The sequence below is a fragment of the Corapipo altera genome, unplaced genomic scaffold (genome assembly GCF_003945725.1).
Source record: "Corapipo altera isolate COAL_440 unplaced genomic scaffold, ASM394572v1 60, whole genome shotgun sequence".
In the NCBI taxonomy this organism is placed as follows: Eukaryota; Metazoa; Chordata; class Aves; order Passeriformes; family Pipridae; genus Corapipo; species Corapipo altera.
This window is the reverse complement of record NW_020884912.1, coordinates 6,049,549-6,077,541: the sequence shown is the minus strand read 5'-3', so window position 1 is coordinate 6,077,541 and position 27,993 is coordinate 6,049,549. Positions and strand designations below refer to the sequence as shown.

The following is a 27,993-nucleotide window of genomic DNA, read 5'->3' as shown; positions in this document are numbered from 1 at the left end:
TGACTCCTAGTCTCAGGCAAATAGTAGTAATGAAGATGGTAAAATGAAGAGTCATGACAGAAAAACCTTAGATAGAAAAGATACTTTCTTACAAATCTGTTCACAGCTCATCCCAAAGACACAATGGTAGAACACCCAACATCACTATTTCACCATGCATAAGGAACCATTACTTTCAGACTCTTTCTAATGAACAGCAGTGGTTGGAAAATGACCTGTGTGGACAGGATTCTTGGAGATTTGCTTTAATTTATATAGTTTTAGAGGAATGACTTGACAACCGCCTTAGTATTTTAAGAAACAAACAGTGTAATTTTATTAAAATTCTGCTGGAGGCAGATGACTTAGCATAACTTACACAGAATGTGCTGCAAAACATAACTGGGATAGTAATGAACAATTTCATAAGCTTTTAAAAAATCAGCTTTTGAAGGTTTTTTTAACAAAATATTAAGGATTTAATTAAAATTGTGATTTCTGGAGGTGTGGGGGGGTGTAATGAGCACATTTAAAGTTCTGTTTCAGGAATGAAGCATCATAGCAGATCTCCATGAAGAGTAAAGGGAGTCAAGTGTCTTTCTACAAGCAATCTACTTCATTTACCATGTATCTTCACAACATTAGCAGTTCCTGAATCACCCCTACAGAAAACATGGTTGAAAAGCAGACCACTGCCTGTGATAAGGGCTATTGTTTTTACTTCCTGAATGGCTTTTGGGACAGACTCTTAGAGTGGTGAATTCTCACAGGAAACATTAGGTTGCAGTTAATTCTGTAACATACAGCAGGTACCACTCAGATTCTCGGCATAAAAGGCATTGTTTTTGTACTGGTCAAAACATCCTGGGGGGAAAAAAAGTTACATTTCAGCAGCACTAAAACTACCAGGCTTAATTTAGAATTTATCTGAGGTTGCCATCAGACCAATTTCCAAAAAACCATTTGTAAAATGTTTGTGGGAAAGTGGATCTGAATTGTCTGGGTAAAATAATGGAAATAAGTGCATAATGAAAACAAACTCACCACTTATAATCTAGAAAGAATCCCTTCCCAATGATTGCATCAACACAAAGCTTTCTGACCCCAAATGGTTGTGGTAGCTGTAGAAATTTTAGAAGTTCCAATGTGGACAAGGATATAAGCATTATCTGCAATTAATACTATGCTGTTGCTCCTAAATGTCATTTCTGTCTTGCAGAACAGCGGTTAGTCTTTCTGGGAAAAAAATTGTTCTGTGCAGCAGTAGACACATTCATGCTTCAAGTATATATTATTTGCTATGTATTACTTTGTCAACTTAAAATGAAAGAAGACCACACATTTCAACATAATTGCCCAATCCTAAATCTAAAATTTTCCAAGCAATTTAATGGACTGATTTACAGTTATTCTTACAAGAATCCAACGACTGATGTCTTCTAAAAATAGAAATTTATACCAGGGTCCTGATGTTTGCCTTCAAGAGTCTTCAAGGGGATTTTCAGAAGCAAATTAATCCCCTCTTCACACAGTTATAGAGCTAAGTCAGTCAGACCATGGACACAACTTCCTTACTACCCATGTATCTCTTAAATAAAATGCAAGTTAAGGTACTCACTTTGAATAATTAGGGAAACAAACAGTAATGAATTATTTTATTTTCATTATTTTATAATGTCATTGTTTGAATATATTTAACTATATTTTGCAGAATTTAAAATTAGTGACTGCAGAAAAACAGGAAATTGTAGTCTTTCATTACTAATGATCCTCAACTTCTCCATCTGCTTTATTTCTGTAAAATTCTCTCCTTCTAATGATTCCTCAGATCTTTTCTTCTACTTTATTTTTTTCCTACCATTTTCTTAACCTTTTCCTCTTGTCTTGCCTTTGGTGACTGTTAATGCCATGTAATGCCACGCTTGTAACTCTCCCGCAGTGTCCTCATGTCCCAATAACTTGGAATGGTATGACATTCTTCCAAGCTAGTTGGCAAGTGTTTGTATGCTTTGATTTCCTCTTTAACTACTCAAGTCTGTGGTGAGCCTGAAATTCTTCCACTTCAACTGCTGCCAGCTCTGACAGAAACCATAACTTGCTAGTCTTCTTTTTTTTTCTTTTTTTAAAGCACAAAGATGAACAGCTAGCTTTAGACTTGAGATGATGGGGGTTTTTTGTCCTCTCATGTCCATTGCCACTCAGACAGTTGTGGTCAGTCATTTAAAAGAAAATCAGAAAGACCATGACTAAAGCACTTAATGCACAAATCAGAACATTAAAAACAGGCCACAGAACCTCTTGGGGATTCAGGATCTAAATAGCCTTCTAGATATCACAGGTTGGAAAATACACAAGAGGCAGCTCTAGTCATCAAATGGAAGACTTAACAGTAAAAAGGAATGGACAGACAAAACACAAAGTAGCTCAGCAATTCAGTTGTTTACAGGCCTTAGTCAATACTTAAATGGAATCTTTCTTCATATTTCCACATCTACATCTGGTACAATCTTATCTTTGCAATGGCTGACTTGAAATATTTTTTCGACTGTAACAAAGACACAGGCTTTTGGATGAGGGGGTTTTTGCACAATCTGCCTATTGAACAGACCCGACAAGCCAGTGTAGCAAGGAACACTAACCAGTGACTTTCCCGCAGGAACACAAATATGGCTGATGACATCATACTACAAGATGTTTATTTGCTGTTATAAACATGGGTTAAATTGACATTTTCCTTGAGAAGCTGAGTTGTCTGAAGAAAGAAACACGAATCATGCCTTCTACTAAGAGGTGACTGACCCTGTGGGATGGAGAGGACTGGGAATGTCATATGCCTTAATTTTAGTCAGGCCTTTGCAACAGTCTCCTAAAGAATCTGTGAAGTCAAACTGCTGTGATACAGACTGAGTAAGTGGACAACAAGGTGGGTTTACTGTCTGGACTGCTGGGATTTGGTGAGAAGTGGAAAATCTAACTGGTGGCTGGTTAGCATTGGTGTTCCTCAGGGACTGACTGATGACGATGCCACTATAATTTCCTGACTTTATTAACAGCACGGGTGAAGGGATGTAATGCATCTGCAGCAAATCCCAAGATGGAGGTGGGGAGAGCACTTAATGTGCTGAAGGGCAGGTTTTCTATTCAGTGAAATATCAACAGCCTGGAGAAATGGGCTAACAGGAACTTCATGAAGAGAATTGGCCTGTTCATTGTTAGTATGAGGAGATCTTACTGCTGTCTACGAAGAGCTGATGGGAGCAGTGAAGGCACAGTTGGGCTGTTCTTGGAGGTTCAAAGTCACAGGATTAGAAGCAATGGATACACATCGTAATATGACAAAAATGTGATTAAGATCAAAGAAAGTATTTTACTATGACAGTGGTCAAGTACTGGAACAGGCTGCCCCACAGCTGATCTCATCTCTTTGGGATCCTGGACCCCAACAAGGACGCTATTTCTTTCTAGAAACCAAATACTTCCTCTGCTCCAGGTTTACATGTGCGTCTGCATGTATGAATGTGAGCACATATATGTGTAAGTGACACATACACGAGAAGCCGAGCGTGCTTCCAACCCCACCAGAAGCTTAAACTACCGGGGTAAGAAAAGCTAGAAGATGAGAAATTAATGCAGAGAAGGACCAAATCTGGTCTGTATGAGAAGGACTAGACAGAAACATTAAACGAAAGACACCACAAGCAGTACCAGCATTTAATCATATACACTCAGGGTAAGATACTGATACTAACATATTGTCTATAAAAACACCATAGCACTTTGAAGGCTAACATGAACAGACAAACAAGTATGGCAGTTTTTTTGAAGCATATAGCAAGCAATCAGTAATGAACAAAATATTTCCAAACATCTCCAAACTCATTCATATATGAGTTCACAAAAAAAAAAAAAAAAAATTAGAACACTGATTTTTAGAGATTACAACAGAGATAATCAGTTCTGTGCAAATTAGTTTTCTGCTTTTGTCATGTTCCTCCACAGGATAAAAGAATACGGAAAAGGGGCACTGTGTCCATACCCAGAACATTGTGAAAGTGGGTATATGGACATTCTTTGATGCCCATGGAATTGTGAACTGTCATTTTAGATTTGCACCTTTTTTCCTGTCATACTTCACCTTCATACAACATTAATGAATGTGTCTAAGCTTTAAAGAGTCACATTGATGGTAACTGCAAAGCCCAAAATTTAGTTCCCTGAGTGAAGTATATTTGTGCTTCTCTTATTAAAAACAAGAATAAGCTAAATTTGTCAGTTTTGTTATGAGTTACATATGGCCATATTAATCTTCTGAATTCACATAACATGAACTCACTTTAAAATCCTAAACTCTCTTCAGCAAACGCTTCGTTATCACTTGTAAAAGAAATGGATGAGGGGGAGATAGACCTGAATGTACTGTATAAACAACAAAGAGAGGTTCCCCAATGAGCAAATATGCAATAAGCTGTTGTGTGTGCTCATGTCTAAGGCACTTTATAGAAACTACAGAATCCAACTTTCTAGTCTCACTAGACTTGATAGAGATAGGTCTCTATGCTTTCCTTTACAGAAAAGCATTCATCCCTTTGGAAAATAAAGCCATTCAGCTGATCTAGACTAACATTAGAAAAGTTGCTGGTTTTATTACACATTTATGCTATTACTTTCATGATTTCATTTCAAAAGGGACCTTTGCTTTTATCCACATATTGACTATACAAGAAAATAAATCAACATACAATATTCAGCAATGTTCATAAAATATTCAGCATAGACATAAGAAAAACCATAAACTCCTAAAAAGAGAAGAGCAGGAGGATAGCAGAAACCAGAGTTCTAAGTGGAAATCAGTATAGCAATACTATCTTTGAGACATAACGAGCAGTAAGAGTTATTTAAAAGAATATACATAAATCAGGTACATATTCCTTTGCCAATACAATATTTGTATTTAAGTCTTGTAAGCATTATGTATTAAATTCACTTTATTAAAATCATAGAGAATACCAAATCTTACTCTTCCTTATTTTGCAAAGGGTATCATAAACCAGAACAACCTCTGCAGCTGAATATCCTAAGCACAAAACGTGTTCATAATAAACACAAACACCCAAGAAATCTGAAATATAGCTGAAGAAACAAAACTGATTAGCACTGAAAGATCCCATTCCTAGTATTTTAATAGCTGTCAGATAGAACAAGGGCATGTAGCTATGGGACAAGCAGGAATGGGTTCAAACTGGAAGACAGTAGGTTTTAGATTAGATATTAGGAAGAAATTCTTTACTAGGAGGCTGGTGGTACATTGGAATAGGTTGCCCAGAGAAGCTGTGGATGCTCCATTCCTGGAAGTGTTCAAGTCCAGGTTGGATGGACTTCAAGTAACCCGGTCTAGAGGAAGGTGTCCCTGTCCGGAGCAAGGCTGTTGGAACTAGATGATCTTTAGGGTCCCTTCCAACCCAACCAATTCTGTGATCTTAATTTTTTGTTCTGTTTAACTGACTTTTATTAAGAGGTATGGCTTCACTCCCATATTTAACTTAAGCACTACAAACTGTGGGGCCTCACTTCCACTCAAAGAAGCAACAGTTGAAAATGACATAAGCTGCTAGGATGAACTGTCAGTACAGGAACAGGGCCTAGTTTAATGATGAAAATTTCCATTAGAGTCTCTGCAATAAGTTCAGCACCCGTCTGAACCACAAAAATGGGTAGGTTAGATATTAGCTGGTTATAAAGTGTCTGCACTTGTTTGGCTTTCAATACAGTTGCAAGGATTGTACACCAATCGCACGAGTGAAACACTGATGCAAGAAGGGAACCTGTAACAAACAACCAGAGGAACTAGACAGTATTTAGAGTAACTTCTGTATTACTTTGATGCTTTCACATACACATATCTCTACACTTGGAAAACATTGACTGTTTCCACAAAATATTGCTGGATTAGGATTTTAACATGTCCAAGAAACACTTCTGAGATCAGCTGCAGATACAGCAAGACTCTCTTGCAAACCTACTATTTCCCTACACACTGCAGATACAGGCCAACAGGCACAACACTAGCTTATGTCTTCTGTTCAAGCAAAATGGCCAAGCCTAACAAAGACATCACTTCATACCTTTAATTCAGAATCAAGGATTATTTACACATTTACAGTGTGCTTGGTGGACAGACATCGCTGTATTATTGTGAGTTACAGAATTCTATGTTACTTCGCTAAATATGAACCAACTACACAGCTGACCTTTCCTAAAGATATTGATACTTACATAAACAGTTTAATCTGTAATATTTTTTCTCTATAGCTTAAACCTTTCCTTTACACTCTTCCTCACTTAAGTGGTAACTTAACAAAATCTCAAAAGTAATTGCATTTTATTTTACTAAATAATTAGAATATACTTCAAACAAAAGACAAAAGTTTCAATACGTATTTGACTAGTTATAAATCACTATATTATTTTACCCATACTTGCTATTTAGAAAAGTAACTGATGTATAGTTTTGGAAAGGAAAAATAAATTTTAAAAAAATCAGTTTAAAATCCTAACTTGCAGGAAAAAAAAACCTCTCTACACCAATAATAAAGGGAGTTCTTTAAGCTCTTTAACAAATGATCTAAACCAAACTGTAGGAACAGAGGAATGTGAATGACTAAACAAACCCTTCAGTAAACATTCTCCAGCTGCAGTTTTCAGCCTACTACCAAGCTAAAATGTGGAGACCCAATCTACCTTCTGCAAAATTATAAACTCCAGAAACAAAGCAACATTACATGACATACATGACTCACAAACATAGTCACTGAAAACAAAAACCACTAGACGTTTATCTTAAAAACAGAAAAGACACCAGGTCTGGCACCAGTCTGCAATGCAAGAAAGACCATGTGATACTTAGACACTTGTGTATTAGTTTAAAAATAAGCTAGATAAGCATGTGATGAGTGACAATTTTGTACTTGACCTTTGCTTAAATAGTTTCTTTTCACAAAGTCCACACAGACATCAACAAACTCCCTAAAAAAAAAGAAAAAGAAAACAAAAAGCTAAAACTCTACATCTCATCCAGTGTGTTGAAAATAAAGCCTAAAACCAAAATTCTACATGGTTACTTCAGAAAAAATAAAAAACATATGTTTTTAAGGACAAATTCAGAAAAATTATTTTTCTTTAAAAAGCATTGAGCTCTTGTAAATCAAGCTGATGAAATTCAACATGTTAAGTTACAGAGACAGAAGTGTGGGGTGTTTATTTCCAGTGGGAATATTTCACTCTGCCTAGCAGGCACAGAATTTGGAAATAGAGTTCCTCTTTCCTGAGGCTGACCAGGCCTACAGAATTGCACAGGAAATGCTTTTAAGTCAGGAAATGAGGATGCATTCTGCATGGGACAGGGAACCCTTAATTTAGGGTATTACTTTCTGAAGTGTCAAACCACAACATTCACCTCTGGAGTAAGCATTAAGCAAATCCATCAACATCCACAGTTTTGTATCTAAATCATTGTGGGTTTCTCTTTTGCTGTTTATATTTATCTAAAATATCACAGAGTGGTTGAGGTGGGAAGGGACCTCTGGAGATCATTTAGTCCAATACCTTACCGCTCAAAGTAGTGGCAACTAGAGCAGGTTGCTCAGTACCACGACCAGATAGCTTTGATTTTCACCAAGGATGGACACTCCACACCCTCTCTGGGTAGCCTCTGCCACTGTTCAATCACCTCTACTGTAAAAGAAGTTTTTTCTTACACTTAAATAAAATTTCTTGTATTTCAATTTGTGCCCACTACCTCTTGTACTGTCCCTGGACACCACTGAGAAGAGCCTGGTTCTGTCCTCTTTACACCCACACACACTGAGATCACTTTCATGGCCCTTCAATGTCCCAGTGTCTCGATGCCTGCCCTGTACCACAGAGCCCAGATCTTGACCCAGTACTCCAGGTGTGCCTCACCAGGGCTGAGCAGAGTGATGACCTCCCTCCACCCACTGGAGACATTCTGCTGAACGGAGTCCAAGAGGCTGTTGGTCTCCTTTGCTGGGCCATGTTAATCACATGCTTTTATTTGTGAAAACAAGCTTTAAAAACGTGGTTTGCACATTTTAAACAGAAGGTAATGAGATGTATGGGATAGAGTTTCATATTTTAGGTTAACCTCACAGTAAGTTTTGTGTTTTACCTAAACATGAATGATGATTTCAGTGCTGACATTAAGTTTCAGGGGCAAAGCTGTTAATCATATTCCTAGTAGCATAATGCATTTTTCCTCCACTTTCATTCAGTGTTTTCAAGATACAGAGTAAAGACTTAAAGTCTGTAACCACTCCTGATGCAGAGACTGAGAACCTCCCTAAAATGGGCAAACAACAGTGCTTCTGGAAAGAATAATAAATCATTGTAATTAATCGTGACCAAAAGAGGTAAAAAATTAAAAAATTGGATTTTCACTTCTTACCACCACCCCTCAAAGAGCAACCGTTCCTTATTCTGAAGTCAAAACCAAATATGGTAACAGCAGAGAAAATTTCTCTCTAAAAGTCAGACAACTGAACTCCATTTGTAAGGATAAAGCCTGTTTTAAGTAACAATCCCACCAACAGGCAGCCTGGTTTCTTAACCCCTTGACAGTAATAAGCAAACAGGAAAGCAGCAGCTTTCAGACTTGCAATTGTGTTTGCAAGACAGGACATTAACAGCAACCAAACACAAAATCCTGCTTTCATCATGGCAAGCTCATGCTGCCAGGGCTGTTTCATTTGGATTCGTTCTTGCTATACAGGACAAGGTGAGTCCCTAAAGATGGAAATAAGCCAAAGGAAAAAGAACAGATTAAACAGAGATCTAAAGAGCTGCCTCCTTCACACAATGATAAACACAAGTTAATGTTACACTGCTGACTATAACTGTCAAATTTAGGCTCAGTCCATACAGATCTTTCATGTTTGGAAAAATGGTTTATGTAATGATTAGTCAGAAGCTCCACAAACCTATGAAACACTTCAAGAACAGTATCTGACATATTGATGTCAACTTTTGGGAATTTTATCTACCAATACACTTCATACAGATAGAGAAACACTGGATCTTAATTTTCTAGACACAGTAGTTGATGCTTATTTGACTGAAGCCTTCTTTACATCTTACAGTATTAACCATACACTATTACTGTACACTACTACACTATTATTATCAGAGTAGAAGGGAATACAGAGTACTTGAACAAGACTCACTCCAGTGAGGCAACAGGTACTAGCACACTGAAAAAGTTATACAACTATTTTTTGTTATACTCTAAATATGAACCTAAGATCTTACTTTGCCACCTTTTTTTCTTCCAATCAATTTAGTCTGGACTCAAGGAAAAACAAAGATGACAGTTTGAATAAGGGAACTAAGGGGTGATCTCTGTAAAGAGAGAGGGAGCACGTGAAAGATCTTCTCTAGTCAGTGAACTAATCCAGTTCAGTTAATCCCAAACACAACTGTGAATCAGTTAGGGTGGGACTGTCTCCGGGCACTTCTCAAATCTTCACTTCTGCATTTGTATTCTACTTGAAAAGAAACCACCCCCTAGACAAAAAACGCAAAACAGACATGGTTTTCCATGCCATTCCATAATAGGTATCAAGTTGACAGAGGAAGTAATTACCTTTTCTTTGTCATGACTTTCCCTTCTCCCCACTTTGTACAGTACTGTGCATAGAGCTCTGCGGCACAGGAGTGCAGAAACACCTCAGAGTACTTTTTGTGATCTGCTGAGTACCCTCAGTTCCTAAAGCACCAACTTACAGAGATATAAGTTGATCCTGAAGGGACCTGAAACTCAAGAGCTCAATCTAATTCGGACTAGCAGATAATTAGTAAAAAAAAAATGTGATTTATTAAATATGATTCATCTTGGTGCAATGGAAAAAAACTAAAACAATTAGTCAGAAGAAAATTTAAAGCAAATATTTCAACAGGTTTTTATTAAGACACCCTGTTGGGGAAAAAAGTTGTGTGTCCACAAAAATTTACCATTTATTGCCTAAATTGCATCATTGGGAATAGGAGACCCTTCAAGTGCCTCTTTTAAACTTATTTATTCTTGGTAAAAATACTAGCTCTTCTAACATGCATCTTGTATGAAAAGCAAAAGGAGCAGGAACACAAAAATGTGCTCTAACATTTTACTTTTCTTCTGAGTATCTGAAGCACAAATAAAACTATCACTGAACTCAGTGTAACTTGTTTTTACAATTAGGAACCTTATCTTTTCCAAAAAATTGTATCATTTCAAGAACAGTCAAGAATAATAATGCAGAAAATATGCAAATTGTGAGACTTTTCAATAACATTAACAGATCAAGAAATAACAGAGATAATGTAAATTATCTTAAAAGTAAGCTTGTAAGTTAACAGGTTAAAAACTTGCAGCTTATTGGAACTTCACAATAAATGTCAAGATTAAAGGGTGTTAATTTTTTTCTTTCCCACATAAAGAAGCCATACAAAGAAAGATACTATCACATACAAAACACATGAAATAATATTAATAATCCTGGAACATGTCACATTGGATTTTACGTCACCCATTACCACCCATTACCTGCCATGCACAATCTTTATATTCAACTTTACAATTATTATTTGTTTAGTTTTTTCTAAAAGCACCTTTACTTCAGGGATTTGTTCTTATGTCACATACTGATATCACAGTTTAAGTGCCCTACTCCTCCCTATGTTTTAAATCTTATAAATTCACACATGTCAATGAGATTATCATAAAAATATGCCTTTGTGTACTTGAGAGATAATGCCAAATACAGATTTTATTGAAGACCACACATCTTATTCAGGAAAAACTATTTTTCCATTAAAATTATCTCCAGGTCAAGTCTAAGAACAAATTCAAGCACAAGACATTTCCCAAATCTGATTCTTATTTTTACACTTCCCTAAACACATTTCCCCATCTCGTCTCCAAAACAAATTCCACCTTGACCTGAAAGGGCACAAGAGAAACCGTTTGACAAGCTGTTTTCATTTTTAGTGGCATTTAAGAAGTCATACCGATGTTTGCAAAATAGATTGTTATTATTATTAGGCAACTAAAAGTAACCTGATTCTGCTGATGAGCAGTAAAGGCATGAGCACTTAGCTTTAAACACTTAAGTTGTACAACACCTTAAAACAGGATATTAAAACCCCCAGAATAATGAGTACATAAAACACAGGCATTTCTCATACTAACGTTCAGCAAGATAGTGTTTTTGCGAAACAATGGTTTCTCTAGTGCTTGTCTTTTTTTTCTAGTTTGTTTTTTTTTAATGGGAAAAGCTGGGGCTAAAGGGCAACTATCAATTATAAGTATGACACAGGAGTTTATTTGTCAGTATTTACTGTAATCTGAGAAATGAATAAAATGTTTCTCAGGATTTTGTCCAGATTTCTCTTAGGAAATACGTATGCGGGCATTAAAAGAAGGGATGCTCAGCAAGAAGGAATTTATCCCCAACCTCAGAAAGCATACTGATGTCAGAATTATGGATATATGAAATTGCAAACAACTTCAAAATGACTTCTTCTCATTCAAACAGACTAGAAAATGTAGCTTGCTGTGTGATCCAAAACCACTTCTGTTAGTAAGCATCTGCCCAGGAGGCAGGCAGGAAATCGCCTGTGTGCTAACCTGCAGTCAGGTTCCAAGATATTAAAGTTCTCATTTTCTGAATTGGTCTTCAAAATAATTAGGAATGTAGCACTGAAAGGAATGAGCTGAAACTGCAGGAAACTATACGTCGTAGTTACACAAAGCAAAATCAAGTTTTTTTACACACCCCCCTAACCTTTCCCCCATGTAGCTTAACTTGAAAACTGCAAACTGTGTTAAATTCTGGTGATCTTCCTCTTGGGTTAAGAGAGTCACAGAACTGCGTAGTGTGGGAAGCCACCTAGTGACGGAGGAGCACAAATATGCCTGGAGCTGCCCAAAGTTTTAATGAGATGACGCAGTTGGAGCATGTGATTACTGCTGTTTTTCTCACTGACTTGCAAGTTGTGTGGTGTACTGGAGTTTAGAGAATTGCACGGTGATTTCTGGCAGCTTTTATGAGTCTTACTAAGTCTTCTAAATGAAGTGTGAAATAGCAAATTTTCTCAAAATGGGATGTACACAAGAGCAAAAGGAAATGTATCAAAATGTATAAGGAGAAGATCTGATGCAAATTTTAAACTATGACACTATATGCAGAAAATGTTCAAATTTGTGAGGCTTCGAGGAAATAACCTAAGGGAGGTAAAAGTGCAAAAATGGAAACAATCAAAACGAACTATTTTCTTCTAACTCAATGCAGAAGTCATTCAGCAGGCTCAAAAGAGAAAATTTTCATGAACCAGAAAAAAATCCTTGTAGAATTTATGTGTGCTTAAACAGCATTTCTCAAAAACTGAGAGCTCAAAAAATAGCATGAGCACAGAAAACTGCACAGCAAGATTTCAAGGCCAGTAATGCTTGTGTACAAACAATGTGTCATCATGTTTTTTCCCTATGGGAAAGAACTTTACCAACACACACCTTCTGACTCACTGCACATGAACTGCATATGACTGGACTATGTAAAGAGCCGAGTGGATGATGTAGATTAGATGCCAGTTTACTTTGACATGTCACCAAATAGCACCACTGAAGAAATCCATCATCATAACAACAGTGAAATTAAAAATATGTGTTACAGTACAGCTGGCAGTATTAGAATATAGTATGGAGTTGCCATTGTATGTCACCTTGAATAGCAGAATAAAGCCAAAGAAACAACTATGTACAGGAAAAATTCTTAGGTGACATATATCAGCAAACTTAATGAAGGATTGGCTGAACACTTCTTGGAATAGGACATTCATTAAACACATGCTTATTCTAGACCCATTCAAACAGCATTTAACAAGAGCAATGAAAAATACAATCTCAGAAATTAATACAAGTCTTCAAGTTATACCACAAATGATGTCACAACTGCAGGTATTTGATGTACTAGTCTTTTAAAGACCCTTTGAACCCTATAAATTTCTTTCCTCTCAAAATTATTCTTGGCAGGGGATCATGCTCTAATCTGTATAGGGAAAGTAATGGAGCCCAGTTCAGGATTATTTTGTCATTGACAGCATGACATCAGAGAAATTCTAAGGCTATAGCTAAGGGGTTTCACAAGTTCTGTATTTGAAATCTCAGGGATAGAACTGAAATTCAAAAAAGTGAGTTCAAGCATTGAATACTCTAAAAATAAAGTGGCATTGTAAAGAGAGTAACGGTGGCAGAAATCATGAAGACGTACAAAGCTGAAAAACAGCACTCATAAAGCATAAGCGAAAAAATTAGCTTGTTTCAGGTAAACAGTGAAAAAATTATATCCTAATTACGTATTTCATACAGGTATTTAATAAACTTTTTATGTATAAAAATCTTTCTTTTTGTGAGGGATCTTCTTGAATTCAAGATCATCTTCCTTTCAGGTTAGCATGGTAGCAGATATTTACTCTAGAATGATCCACAAAACATCTACATCCTATTCACTATTCATCAAAGCAATTTTGTATAACACAGACTAGTGCAAATATCAGACCTACCATGGGCAACAGCAAGAGAAATTGAATATATCAATAGCAAAAGGGAATTTATCATACTAAACTCCAGATAGTCGAAAAAAGTTGACCAGGCCTAATACTACTGTGGAATGAGGAGGACCACGGCCACCTCCACCAATATAGAGAAGGGGTAACTCCTCTGCCATCAGCTGTTGATTTCAATGAACAATTAACAGTAAGCTGCATCACAAGCTGGGTTTCTTGGCACTGAAGGAAGCAGCCCACAAAATCAGTTGCTTTGATGCTTGGGAGAAGACAGAAAACAAGCTACTTAGGATGGAGGAAACAGCTCTGTTCTGGTCCAATCCATCTACTTTCTTTTCGGCTTTCTTCAATTACCTTTCTACATAAGCTGCTTAAGGAAGCTAACCAGCAAAATGCAATACTTTTCTGCACAAGGAAGAGCAGGTGAGCAGGCACACTCTCAGCAATGGGGACACAGAAACAAGACAGACACAGAGAGAACAGAAATGACTATGAGTACAACAGCTGGCAGGACCGGAGGGTGAGCCCCACTGATATATCCACCTCCATCTGACACACCAAGCTTTTTCCCACCTTTTCAGTGAAATTGTTACCATCAAGCACCTAGAGATTTTGTAGCATTTTTTGTAGCAGACTGTTACATATAATTTTATATGCCTTCAACAAATGTGAATTAGTAATAACTGAAAAAAGAGCAATCTTCCAGAGAGTGTCATCAATATGTTGTTTAAATATCTAATTAGGAAATAATGACCTTGGCTGTGAGTTACAGTAAGTTGCAGTGGAAAGAGACCTTAGGCAAAAAAGTAGATTGTTAAAACTTTCTGTCGTACACAACTGTTTTGCCTTTTCCCTGAGTTACAGCAGTGTGGTTTCTGCAAGCTTTGGACTACTAGCTTTTCAGATTTTATGATTAGAATCAAAATGCCTAGATACACACAACTATGTCATCTATCATTTTCATTATGTAAAGGATTTTGTGAATTGTGCCAAAGAACAGATTGATATGTGGTACATGAATAGTTGAAATACACGCTTAGTATACTATAGCTAAAATCTAAATCTATGTACATGCAAATACTGACTAAAATATAAACAAAAAAGCAGAGGTTTTCTTTCAAAAACACACACACTATCCTTCTAGATTTTCTACCTTCCCTGTTTTCTGAAGGTAACTGGCACAATAGGGTCTAGCATGTCATACATGTTTGAGCTAAATAGTTATGCAAAGTACCCATTTAAATATTATAAGCTAAGGTAGGGCCAAAGTAATTGTATAACTTCATATTTCCTGGGGAGTTCACTCTAAGCATTTATCTTGAACAAAAGTAAAAGTAAATACAGCATGTGGTAATGTAACATATAATCATATACTAACTATATTATTATAATAATCAGAAAAAAATTATTTTCCCTTTCCAAGCATAATATTGAATGTAGATCAAAACATGTTTTGATCTTTTATTCTAAAAATTAAAATCTTCTTTCAGCTGCAGTGTCACTTACCTTGAAAAGTAAAACATTAAAATATAGAAAATCTGTATGTCATTAATGAACAAACTAAATCAGGTAAATTGAAGATATGGAATTCAACCTTGTAAGTATTCAATCAGAGATGTTTGCCAAGTATGAACAGATTTATAATTCAGGCTATTCATTCAAAATGGGGACAGCAGTATTTTAGAAGATGGAAATGATGAAAACATTGTGTCATAGCTGGATATACAAAAGTATATAATCAGTTGCCAAAAAACCAAGCCTATCACTGTCAAACACTAGGTGATTTTTCACATACCAGAAGGATTTTCATTTTCCAACACACTCTATATTTTTATCTAGAGATAACATTGTACTAAGGAACAGATTTGAGTTCACAAGAGTAAACATAGAAAGCCAAAAAAATAGCAATTCTTCTGCTGAACTGATGAGATTATTACTGAAATATCCCACTGATTCCAGCACAGAAATGCACTGGCTTCACGAGTTGTCAAACTTAAGCTGCAACGTCCTTTTCTGAGAAATCAAGGATGTTTTGGTATGGTTTTAAAATGGTGACTCCAGAAAACTCATCCCTGTTACAAAGGAGTCAGAGGTGATAAGAATTCACAAAGCATTTTCAAAGGTGGACCCACAGGTGTAGATAATGTTTGCTGAATGCCACAAAAAGATAGAAATCTAGGTCAAACAGTTCAATTAGCCAAAAAACTGGACAGGTAACACAGGCCACTGCAAAAGTTTGGGGATTAAACAATCATAATAAGGGCCTCTTTTTATGGACTTAACAAACAGTAACTTGTTACTGTAATTAGAAAAAATCTAGTGCATCCTTGTTGATCTCTATACTACTTTGCTAAATATTAATTTCAAATCACTCTTCAGACTGGCTAGACTGTATTCAGTTAAACAGCACTGAGTGCTGCCTGTTTATGATGTCCACGATGTTCAGTTCCCTTTCTTGCAGAGATCTCCTCAGTGCCAAATACTAGTGTCCATCTGCAGTCACTCCATGGTATACAGGTCTCCATATGAAAATGGAAAGTTGTATTGTAACACAAGGGGAGGAGCAGACCTGACTTCTGGGGAAGAGACTCTGAACTGGTAGAGTAGGAGTAGAATATTGCAGGATCAGCACTGCAAGCCCAAGCCAGTGTAACCATGCAGCATCTCTCTGATATAGCTGGACAACAGCTAAGGTAAAACAAACCCAAGAAATACTGGACCCTTAACTTAATTAGACCCGTTTCCCGACTCTGTCTTCAATAGTTCAGTCTCATGTCATGTGCTCCTGGGCCTCTGCTTCTGCACCTGAGCCTGCTAACTTGACCCCCTGCAGTACTGCCAGACTAATAACTAATGCATATTTCACTGACAAAAACTGCAGTGGCATCATCAAGTGTTCCCAAGGCCATCAGTATCTTTCTCTGAAGTATTTTATGCTGGCAAAGGAATAAATACTGTTCTGACTGGACTCTACACATCTGTCAGTATACTGGCATCAAATGATTTGGAAGCAATAACTATTCCTCCATCAGAGCAGGCAAACAGAGCCCCTGTGCTTCTCTTCTTGATCTTTCTGTTTGCAATCCTCTCATTTTTGAGATGATGTCACTGCCCTCCTTACGTACTATCATCTGGGGAACCTACTGACAGTTGTTGTTCTTGAGTCATCTCACCAATTGCAGCAATGATATGGGAATATGATCTGCTTTTAACAACAAAAGCAGCAGGAAATACGTGCTGATTCAATGACAGCTATCTATAGCAAAACGAATCCTTGAATACCACCAAAAACTTTCCAGATCTCTTACCAGTATCATTTTACTTTTTTTTTTTTTTTTGCAACCTAACACCTCACAGGTACTTGTTTATTAATCGCTAAAAGTAAGGAAGGAGAAAACCAGCTAGTGCTGTCAGGTTTTAAATGTGACAAAAGGTAACTAAAGTAAATATTTGGGATAACCACATTAAAAAATTACAGAGTTGAAAGCATTTCATTTACGTTTATGAACTCTTCTTTTTGGCAAATTTGAAAAAAAACCCAAACAACAAAACCAGAATTACCCGCACTTTCATGGCCATACAACTCCAGGGTATTTTATATATTCAAACCTAAGCAAATGCTGAACTGAAATCTATAGAAGAACTATTACTTGACCTCATACAAAATTAAAATGCAACTCTTCAAGAAAATTAAATCCTCATACTCCCCAATTCATCATAAAACTGAAAAAGCTGCTTATAACAGAAAATTATGAAAGAAGAGAATTTTAACCTTTCACAATTCACAGCTAGGGAAATATTCCTACCTGGGAAAATCAGGATTGACAATAGTAACTTTACAGCTTATTTTTCAGTTCTGGATTTTTTGTTACTTTATTCATGAAACAAACCAAATACTGTATGTAGAACTACTTTTTTTTTTTTTAATTCTTATGCTACATTCAGATCCTTTGGCAGTTTAGAAATATTTTGAACGACCACCACTTGAGAACTTCAAAGCTTGGCTTAAAACAAACCTACAAAATTGGGAAGACACATCAAGCTTTTAAGCACTACTATGTATCTTCACTCTTAATATAAAGTTTGCTAGCAAGGACTTTCCTGTGAGGAGAAAGGTTGCAGTTCCTCAGCATTGAGAGTACTAAGTTTGAAGTATTATATTTAAGACACAAAAGCAGATCTGAAAATCCTTCTGATATAAGGTATCGTGCTGATATTCTCTAAGCTGCTCTAGCACTACAGGAATAATCTATCAAGCTTGATTGGATGGGTAATTTGAATTTATTTTTCACTTTAATAATGCTTTTAAAAGCCCTTCTCCCAAAAGAAAACATACACAGATGTGAAGATGGATAAGTGGACAGTGCTTCCACTGAATTACAGAGTTGTCTCAGTATGACTGTTGTTCTCAGAAATACACTCAAACCCAGACACTCATGTTTGCTGGGCTGAATCCTAAACATCTTCCTGTCCTCTGAATAGCTTCTTCACAGGGAAATCTAGAAAAGTAACAAGAGAATGAGACTCGAGAATATATGGGATTCATGCGGTGTCTTCATATAAGGGAGAAAACCAGAAAAACCTGGACAGAGACTTGGCCCTTTAGATATGTTCACACTGCAAGTCTGACATGAATTGCAACAGATCTGCACTCTCAAGATCGTCTAATACATACATGTACACTGTTATGTTCCTTTTGATTTTGAATTCCCTGTCCAATGTGTGTTCATTCTTCTCTAGCCAGTCACATTAGCAGTACAGTAACTTGTCTGCTCCAGGAGGAAAGAGAAAGGTAGAAACTTAAAAAGAATACGGAAAGCACTTTGGCAAACCCACCCATCAGTAAATTCTAGTGTGGGCTCATATTCAGGTGATACTACACTCCTCTCATGCTTCCCAAGGCACCCAGAAAAAGTACAAAGTTGTATTTGAAACGTATAGGAGTGCTAACAAGGGAGTTCAAGTCATGCAAACAACACAGATACATTAGTAATAGTCCAAGCTACAGAGCGGAGAGCTCAGGATACAGAATTAATTAACATGTGGAAGACCAAGTCTTGATCTTATTAAAGAGAGCTGTCTAAGTGGCTACATGGGTTATGAAACTGGCACTAATGACGATTAGACCACAAGGCGAAAAGATTTTTCCCTAGACTGAAATGAAGCTGTAATGCAAAATGAATTTGAGAACACTTCCCTTCCTTACTTCGAACTAACAGATGGAATAATCACATTAGGAGATTAGTTAAAAAATTAACTGCCTTTTCTCCAAGTAGCATTTAACCCGCTATTCTACTACTGTTATCTTGCTTGTTCCAGGAGGATGACCTGTACAATACATGCTTATGACATAAATAAAAGTGAAAGAGATTTAACCAAATGCCCTTAATTCAAAGCAGAAAATTATTTGGGAGTACAGGAACAAATCGATGTTTCCAGGCTCACGTTTCCTAATATTACTGTGAAACTCACTAAGACAACCATCCAAGCACTGTCAGAATCACTAGTTTTTACTAACTGCCTGCTCCTTTAAAAAAAAAAAAAGAAGAATTGATTTGAACAATGTTGAAAAGTTTTCTAAGCAATAACAGAGAAAGCGAACAGTATAGGAAGAAAAGGTCTCTTAATTCAAGAGGTGAAATACAGAGGTCAATCCACAGCTTGTATGGGATATTGGGATGGTAAGGACTCCTTATGTATCTGGAACATGGAAAAATGAAAAGTCATTAACATATCTTTGTGTGTCATCATGTCTAGTAAGTCTCTTGTGCCCCATTCTGGTAACTCACCATAGTCTCTGCAAACATACTTGGAAACTGAAACGTGTTAGTTCTCGGATGGAAGCTTTTCTCTAGAGATCTAGTCCCTTGACAAAAACCACTAACTTCCATGGTAAATTAAAAGGACAGCTTGGACTTCTAAAGGAGAAAACAGCAAACCTGAGTGCAACCAAAATTAACAGTTTAAAAAACTGTCCATTACCTTAAAAAAATAAAAAAAAACCAAACACTGAACAAGACCCTGGTCTCTCCAAGGACAAAGCAACACCTTTTTAGGTACAAACATGTGAAAACTCTGAGCTGGCTCACAATAGACAGAAGTAGCACTTAATCTTCATAGATATTCCACAGCTAGTGGGTTTTCATTTTGGTTTATTTTAAATTATTATTATGGACTGTATACTGTAATGGATATGTCTGTCCCTCAATAGGACAGTCTTGATTCATGCAAAGGAACAGCTGACGAAGCCCTGAGGAGGCTCATGTACAGCAAAAGTCTGGGGAAAACAGACATGGAGGGATGTATGCATATGTAGGCCTGCATTTGTGCATGGATAAGTAGGGAAAAAGTTCACAGTTATACAAAGAAAGAAGCCTTCAAGGCAGAACTTTTTTTTCCCATGTCTGAGAGAAGAAGGAATCAATAACAAGAAGTCTCACGGTTTTAATTACCAAATTTGACACCATCCTGAGTTAAGAAACAAATTTTATTCTACAGTGTTGCACTTCAATTGTGCCCACGTTCTCAGACACAGTTGTATGAGAACAAGACATATCTTAACAATCAGCATTTTTGGAGACTCCAAAAATAAAGTGGTCCTACTGAATTCTCAGAAGAATAGTTCCAGTTGGCAGATGTCCTTGTACATAAAGGTATTTCTACTACTGGAAAGGGAAAGGGGTTAGCGTGAGCCCTCAAAGACTCCAATATTTTGGGGGATAAGGGATATACATACATGCTGCAACAAGCCTTTTCCTCCCCCACAGAATTACAGAAGAGGACAAGAGTTCATTAATACCCCATGTGGAAATGGTAATACACCACTGCCTCTCCCAGTGCTGACTTGACCAGCCTCAGCTGCTTTATCCATCAGCCTGCTCTGTGCCAGGAGCCCCAATTAGGCAAAGGCCTATGTTCTCTGTCCTGGCTTGAGCTTAATTACCATGCCTGCTTACAGCCCTGCGCTCATCTCCAGGATGGACCTCAGACCTGTGTTGTTTGTACCCTTCTCCTGAGTCTTGTCTCCAGCTCATATCCTTTTGATCCTGACTGGAGCCCCTGGATAGACCCAGGCAGGTGGTGTGACTCTTAGTAATGTCTATTGCAGGGTTAAGAGTTGGACTTCATGATCCTTGTGTGTCCCTTTCAACTCAGCATATTCTGTGATTTGCCATGTCTGGCACTGCTGGTGGGTCCTACTACCAGCCCCCAGCTTTGCCCACACTGCTCAGGCCCCATGGCACCAGGTTGGGTGTGGGCACTGCCTGTGCTGGTGGCATCCTCAGGTCCCTTCTTGTCCTCCCTCATGGAGAAACCCTGCTCATGCTGCTCCCAGACACTGTCGCTCAACAGTATCAGACAAACATATTTCAAAAGAGGAAATCGCTATTTTTAACAAAGTATTTCTTACTATTTTAAGACTGACAGTCTGATTGAAAATCACCTCAGTAAAGAGGACTCTCACCTCTCAATAAAGAGCACTGTACCAAAAACTAGTCTTCAAAGTTTTCTCCAGTCTCTACACAGAGAAAACAACTTGACTCCAACATGGTATTGGTTCTGAAAGATGCCATAGCCAGACTAGTAAGGCAAATGTGATAAAATTAACACAGCAAATCACAGTGAGTAATATGCACTGTGTCTTGTTTTTCATTGATTTCATTTTTGTATTTTCAGAAACTGTGAGTGCTGCTGCTTTTCTAAAGCTATGCTATAACTTTCAAACCCAGAATAGTAACCAAAAACGTCACCTACAATACACAGGTGGAGAGGCTGGGGAAGAGGAAAGGGGAAGAGAAAGACAGGAAAGCGTAAAATTACAAAAAAATGTAATTCAGGAGAGACAGGAGAGGAGGTAAGATAACACAGATTGAGATATTAGTTAATTTAGGTGTCTTATATACCTGGTTTGTTTGTTTCAGGCTTGCAGAATGCTTATCAAGTCATATTTGACTTTATTCTCCATGAAATAAATATACTTTTGTCATTTCTAGTATTTTTTGGATTATTTTATGGTATAAAACACTTATTCCATTGACCTGAGAACGGCAATAACCGCTAAACAAAGCAATTGGTGCTTGTAAACTATCAGGTCCTGAAGAAAAGGTTTTTCTAATGTAACATCTTAAGGAGATGTTAATTGTCTGCAGTTTGATCAATTTGGGAAATAATTGTTTTTTTCAAAACCCAGTATAAAAATACATCTGTTCAAAATACATTAAAAAGAATTTTCAAATGATTGCTACTCTCATCAGCCACCTATGCCTAATACCCTACAGTACCCTTATTGTATTAACCTCTTTAATTAGGGTAGCAATAACCTGGTATCAGAAATAGCAATACATTCTGCCATCTTAAATTCACTACTACAAGTCAAAAGACATATGAACAAGACCATAGCTCAGTTAGCTTACCACCTTGACAACATTTACAACTAGAAGGATATTATAACATTACATTGTGATAAATATTAGCGGAAAAGGAAAATTTGTAACATCTGAAACTCAGCTCAGACGTGGGCAAATGTAAAAGAATGCTTTGCTCATTTTTAATCACAAAAAGCGTTTTCGTGGGCACAAACAAGATGTCAACAGGAAAGACAACAAGGGAAAGAATTTGGATCACTTAAAGTAACTGCACCAGAAAAGCTCATATCCAGACTTCAAAAACAATCCATGCATGAAAATGCAGTTTAAAAAGTTATTATAATTCAGCAATATGACAAAACGTCACCCATATATTTACCAGAAGTCAAAGGAAGAAAAAGCAGCCACACTAAAATTTGAACTGGTATTCTGACCTAAATAGCACACTATGTTTTACAGCAAATTATGAAGGCCACATTACTTAAAGACAAGGAAGTAAGAAAGAAGATAGTAGAAAAACTCTTTCATGAAATGTTTATGAATGTGCTAACCTGAACTCGAAGTGAGCTAAGATCCACCACATTTTTTGTCTCTATGCAGTAAGTTCACACCCACCTGGAATGCCTAGAACAATGCATTTTAAATCGTATCATTGGGGAAATTTCTATACAACTTGGAGAAGATACAAAAATCAGAAGAGGAGTTGCGTGGGATTTCTTTTGTTCTTGCTGCTTAGTTATTTTTTTTTTAGTAAACTGGCAAAATGGGATGTTACCAAGTGGAGCTGAAAAAAGGAAAGCATCAAGGTAAGGGAGATTAAAATAGAATTCCTCAAAGTAGGAATACAGAACAGAAGCTTGTAGTCTTATGGGGAAATTGCTGATTGATAGGAGAGAGTAGCTTGTTCAAACAAAGAAAAGAATAAATATATACAGGATATCTCCTGATCTTTAAACATATTAGAGGTGCACGACAGAAGTAACTATATCTAATTTAGCAATCAATACATCTGGGCTGACAATCACGTCAGATGGACCTTAATGACATTTACAGATCTTAATGAGCTACTAACAGTATTCCGGAACTACCATCTTAGAAATCAAAAGAACAGGGGAAAAAAACCCCTCTCTATACTCTTTTCTTCTCATACCCAAAGAAGCAGGGGTTCATTTTGCAGAAAGAATATAATTTCATGTCTTTCACTATTCAAAAGTGGTCATCCTGCCTCCTTCTGTGTAGCTTAGGAGTAATACACTAGGCCTGCGGAAAGAGATAAATGGAATTCCTCAGCAGTACTCGATGTTTTATAAGTTTTGAAGACTCTTACCCTGTATTGATGGAAATTATTTCTATCAGTGGATTCTTCCTAATCTTTGGCAAATCCAGCCGTGCTCCCCCCAGACGTTTTCCATTATCCTTTTTCTGACCCAGCAGCCTCACAGAATGACCTTCAAATGAAGCAAAAAAATGCAGTCAATACAAAGAACGAGTCCCATCATATTTGTTTTGATTTGCTCTTCTTTAGAAGTAGTGTTTATACTTCAAAGATTGAAAATGAGAATGAGATGTAATAATCTATTTCCACCAACTGGAGCATTTAAAAAGAGACACTGACAGGTAAAATACATGATCTTAAAACGAACAAATTATTTCATCCAATTATCTTTTCACACTTGCATTTTCTGTTTTAGCCAATTAAAATGATCTAAGCAGTTTCATTTTCAGATTCTCTAGCAAATATCAACATAGCAGTAATATTTAAATGAGTTGTATGGCAGGATTAAAATACTTTTCCCCAAAATTTCACTCAAACCTAAATTAGTAGGTAATAAGCAACTAAATACTTTTTTAGCTTGTAATATGGAGAACCAACACATTTCAAAGGTATCTGACTGGGTAAGTCTGAGGGAAAGTGCTGTGAAGCATATCCTGACAACATGTCCATGGCTAAGCTGATTACCAAGATTTGAGCATATTCCTCCCCACACCAAGACAACTGCAGGTCAGAAAACTGCCTCACGACTCCTTTCTTGAAACCAGTAATATTCAGAGAGTAAAATACAAATAATTTCACCAACTGCCTACAACAGTACATCAGTCATACCACAACAAGACCTATATTAAAAGAGCACAAATTACAGGGTTTGCTGATATTCAGAAGGAAGAACTAATAATGAAGACTCAAAACAATTATGTATATTATTGCAACACACAGTGTAAAATGTGCCCAAGGTATAAATGTAAGACGTATCATTTACTGCACAAAGCCTAGAACAGGCAGATGAGAGACAGCAAGGGAAAGCTAATGCTTTCCTGAATGGAGTTGGAAAGTAACCACTACTTGCAGGGAAGGAGCAAGAGAAAGCATGTATTTGTTGAAAACTCTTTGATAGTTACAGCTACAATCCCTCAAATCTTTCAGAGAAGAAAAATTTCCCCTAAAACAGGAGTGGGATGAGAGGAATGCATGCAACTATGAAGCCACAAGCTGAGCTATGTCCACCATAGCAAAGTCTATAACCAAATCAATTAAAATCTGTGTTCAACCAAAGTTCCTAACTTACATTACCAACAGCTATTTACAAAATTAATTCCTTCATCAGCCAAAGCCTTACTTCACTGCCTGTTGTGAGAAGTCAAAAATTATTTTTTTAATAACATAGCATTCATACTCTGAATTTATTTCTGTGATATGGCAATGACAGGCTGCATGAAAACTACTTCTAGTATACCATCTTTCTCAGGTTTTTTTAAGATAAATAAAAATTCTCAATCAAACACATGACCTAATGAAGAAGTGAGCAGTGACCTGACAGCATAATGGTTAATACCAACAGGAGACCTAACACTTAATACTGATAGGACACATCATAATGTCAACACGAAATAAAAGGCATAACTTCTCCAGTTGCATTTGACAAAAATTTCATTATATCCTGCTGTGAATTTAGTAATATGGCATTTATGCTATTAACATTTGCTAACTTATTCACTTCTACCTTTTCCTAACAACAATAGCAATATCTTTGTCTCACAATCCATTCAGTTATTTCCCAATCTAATGCTTCACTGAGGAGTTGCAAGCATGGTACCATTTTATTTACTTGTGTAACAAAAGTTACTGTATTATGTAAAATGTAAGAATTAAACTAGAAGCAGAGAACATGCCTTTTTGTATTTCTTAATAGAGTGGTTTAATAGGTATAAACCAGTTTATCCATTTTTAAAATATTCAACTGCATTACTATATTAAAACTGTATTTGGATTTATGGCTGAAAATTCAGTGGAACAATTCACAGTAATTAAACATTACTTAAAACAATTGGGCTTAACAGCAAGTTACCCAAAAGTTAAAATTCATACACTTAGAACTGGGGTCAAACCACCATTCTTAAGTTTAAAAAACAAAACAAAACCAACAAACCACAAAACCAACCTGCCACCTCCCCCCCACAAGTAAAATCTCAGAGCACAGAATCAGTGAGGCTTCACTTCCACACACCCTCACAACTAACAGCCATGTGAGTTACTGCTCTCTAATAGGAATTTAGCTCATGCTCTCCCTTTCTCATACTGGGAGCATTAATCAAACAGGCAAACTTTTTCATGGAACTTCTGAAAAAAGTGTGTCCTTTAGCCTACAAGACTTGTCATAAGTCTGTTTGAAATTTGTCAAAGGACTAAAAACTTGTAAGGAGGGAGGGAAATGGAAATAATGACAGATTTGTGCAGGAGGCACAAGTTTATAATCTATCTCTTCTTAGGAAATCAGATTAAAAAAAAATAAAGACAAACCACTACTGTAGCCTAAAAAATCTTGTTCAAAAGCACTGCTTCTATCTCCTTACAGATCTTTGTCCTTCAGATGCTAAACAAGTTACCATATACATTAGGGAGAAAAACAACAACAACAAGCCAACCAACCAAAAAACCTTAGAACATTCTACACAGCCAACATAGCTCATAGGGAGTATAAGACCCAGCCTCTCCTACCTTCAGAAACTTCCTTTATTCAGGAGAGAAATCCCAGCTCTGTGACCATCTCCCACGTGATTCACTAAACGCTAACATCCACCCCAACCCAGCTCCTGAGCTCAGGAAATCCATAGTCTGGTAATCAAATATGGCAGCTTATTTTCACATTAAATACATTTCCCATATTCCTACTTTTCAATATCAGAATGACACTGACATTCAAGTTAATATGAGGCTTGCAAGACCTGTGTGGAACTTGGGAATAACAACATCTCTGTACTTTTCAGTCCAGATACCAGAGGCTAAAAAAAGTAGTACTGGGAGATGACTTTTAGCAGAGAGTTTAAAGCTTCCAAAAAGCAAGCAGCACATGTCCATCCAACTACTGTGACTTCTTTGCAGACACATTCAATTTTTTAATTTTTTGTTAAGAAAAAAACCCACTCAGTTACAGTATTTGTGACCTTAAATCCTTTTTCTCCTACTCCATGCAAGGACTATTTTGTTTCATTTTAAGTAATCACTAAAACATCTGTTTACAGAATTGTTGCTATTAATAAAACACAACTTGATAAACACAGAATCATACTGTAGATCTTTTTTTTCCTCATATTTATTTCAAGAAAACTTAAAAATAAGTATTTTGTCGTCTTCAATAAGGAAATGGCTAAGTAACATTTTTTTATATTCTCTAGCCAGCACTATTAAGGCCACACTAAGATCAAGTGTAACAGAAAAAGCAGTAATTTTAAATCTCATTTATAACCTCCTTTCAAAGCTTAGAATGGGGCAAAACACTGCAATTAAGCTTTACTTCCAAAGCATTTTATCTGATTAAGTTACCTTCTCTCTGCCATTCCAGATTGGATAACTTACCTAAGCAAAACAGGTGTCACAAACTTAAAAGGAGTCTTTCTTTTTATATTTGTTTTGTTTCTTTCCTTTTTCTTTCAGTTTTGAAAGAAACATTTCTGAAATCTGAGTTAATCACAAGTCTACCACCATAACGATGAGTGCTCTACCTCAGATATCAAACAAACAACACACCTTTTTTGATGGCTCACTGGATGATGCAAACTTTGAAACACAGCTTAATGACGAAGAGATCTAGTCAGGTTAGATATGAGAGTCTAAACAGCCTAGGTATATAAACCTCTTCTGCTATAAAAATAACTTTTCTACTTCCACATAGTCTAACTGCAGACAAAATTTCCCTAAGGAAAAAAAACAACCAAAAAACCCCCAGAAAAACTCCACAAACAAACAAATAAAAACACAAAAAAGAAACCACAAATAACAAACAAACAAACAAACAAACAAAATGGTTTAGGTCATGATTCAGAGCAAATTTTCACTAATTAGTAGATAATTAATACAGACTACTACAAAACAGTACTAACCAAGTCCAGCAAGGACAGTTACAGAGCAGAATCACTCATAGCAAGTGTAAATGAAATCAAGCTAGAAACAATTAAAAATAAATCAGAGCTCTCTAGTTTTCAGAACTGTTTAAAATTAAACTCGTCTTTACATAGAAGTCAGTGGATATAATTCATATCACTTGGCACTGTCCGGAAAAACGATGAGGTTGGAATGAATTAATCAGGATATTAAATCCTATTGTTAGTCTAAAAGAGGGCATTAAAATGTGTCTAGCTTGATAAATCAGTGTGCAGAATGAAAATATTTTCAAGGCATTTTTTTTTACTTGCTAAAAAGGACATCAAAAAGTAACACAGCATTAATGGCATGTATGTCTTTAATCATGGATGCATGTGCTTCAGGACTGTGATGGAGAATGCCCAATCCTGACATACAAATATATGATGGGAACAGGCAATGGAATTTCTCTGTCATAAGATCATAACATTAAATGTCCTGTGTACCTCAGCCTACCATCAGACCCATCACCTAGAACCACAGAAGCATGCTAATGACATTAGAGCAAATAGATTCAAATTGGACCGGTATTTTCCTAGTTTATTACAAGAATAAGTGGCCTGGATTATTCATCCTTAGTTAACTTTAACTGACTATCAGTGTTGTATCGGATATTAA

At 36.6% G+C, this 27,993-nt stretch overlaps 1 protein-coding gene across 1 annotated transcript in view; it reads right to left on the bottom strand.

The window, feature by feature from the left end:
* Nucleotides 1-27,993, bottom strand: part of CDKAL1 (CDK5 regulatory subunit associated protein 1 like 1) — a 406,927-nt gene that overhangs the window by 229,492 nt on the left and 149,442 nt on the right. Inside the window, exon 8 of the mRNA XM_027654133.1 lies at nt 23,287-23,407. Coding sequence (XP_027509934.1) covers nt 23,287-23,407 — 121 coding nt within the window. The remainder of the gene's footprint in view (nt 1-23,286; nt 23,408-27,993) is intronic.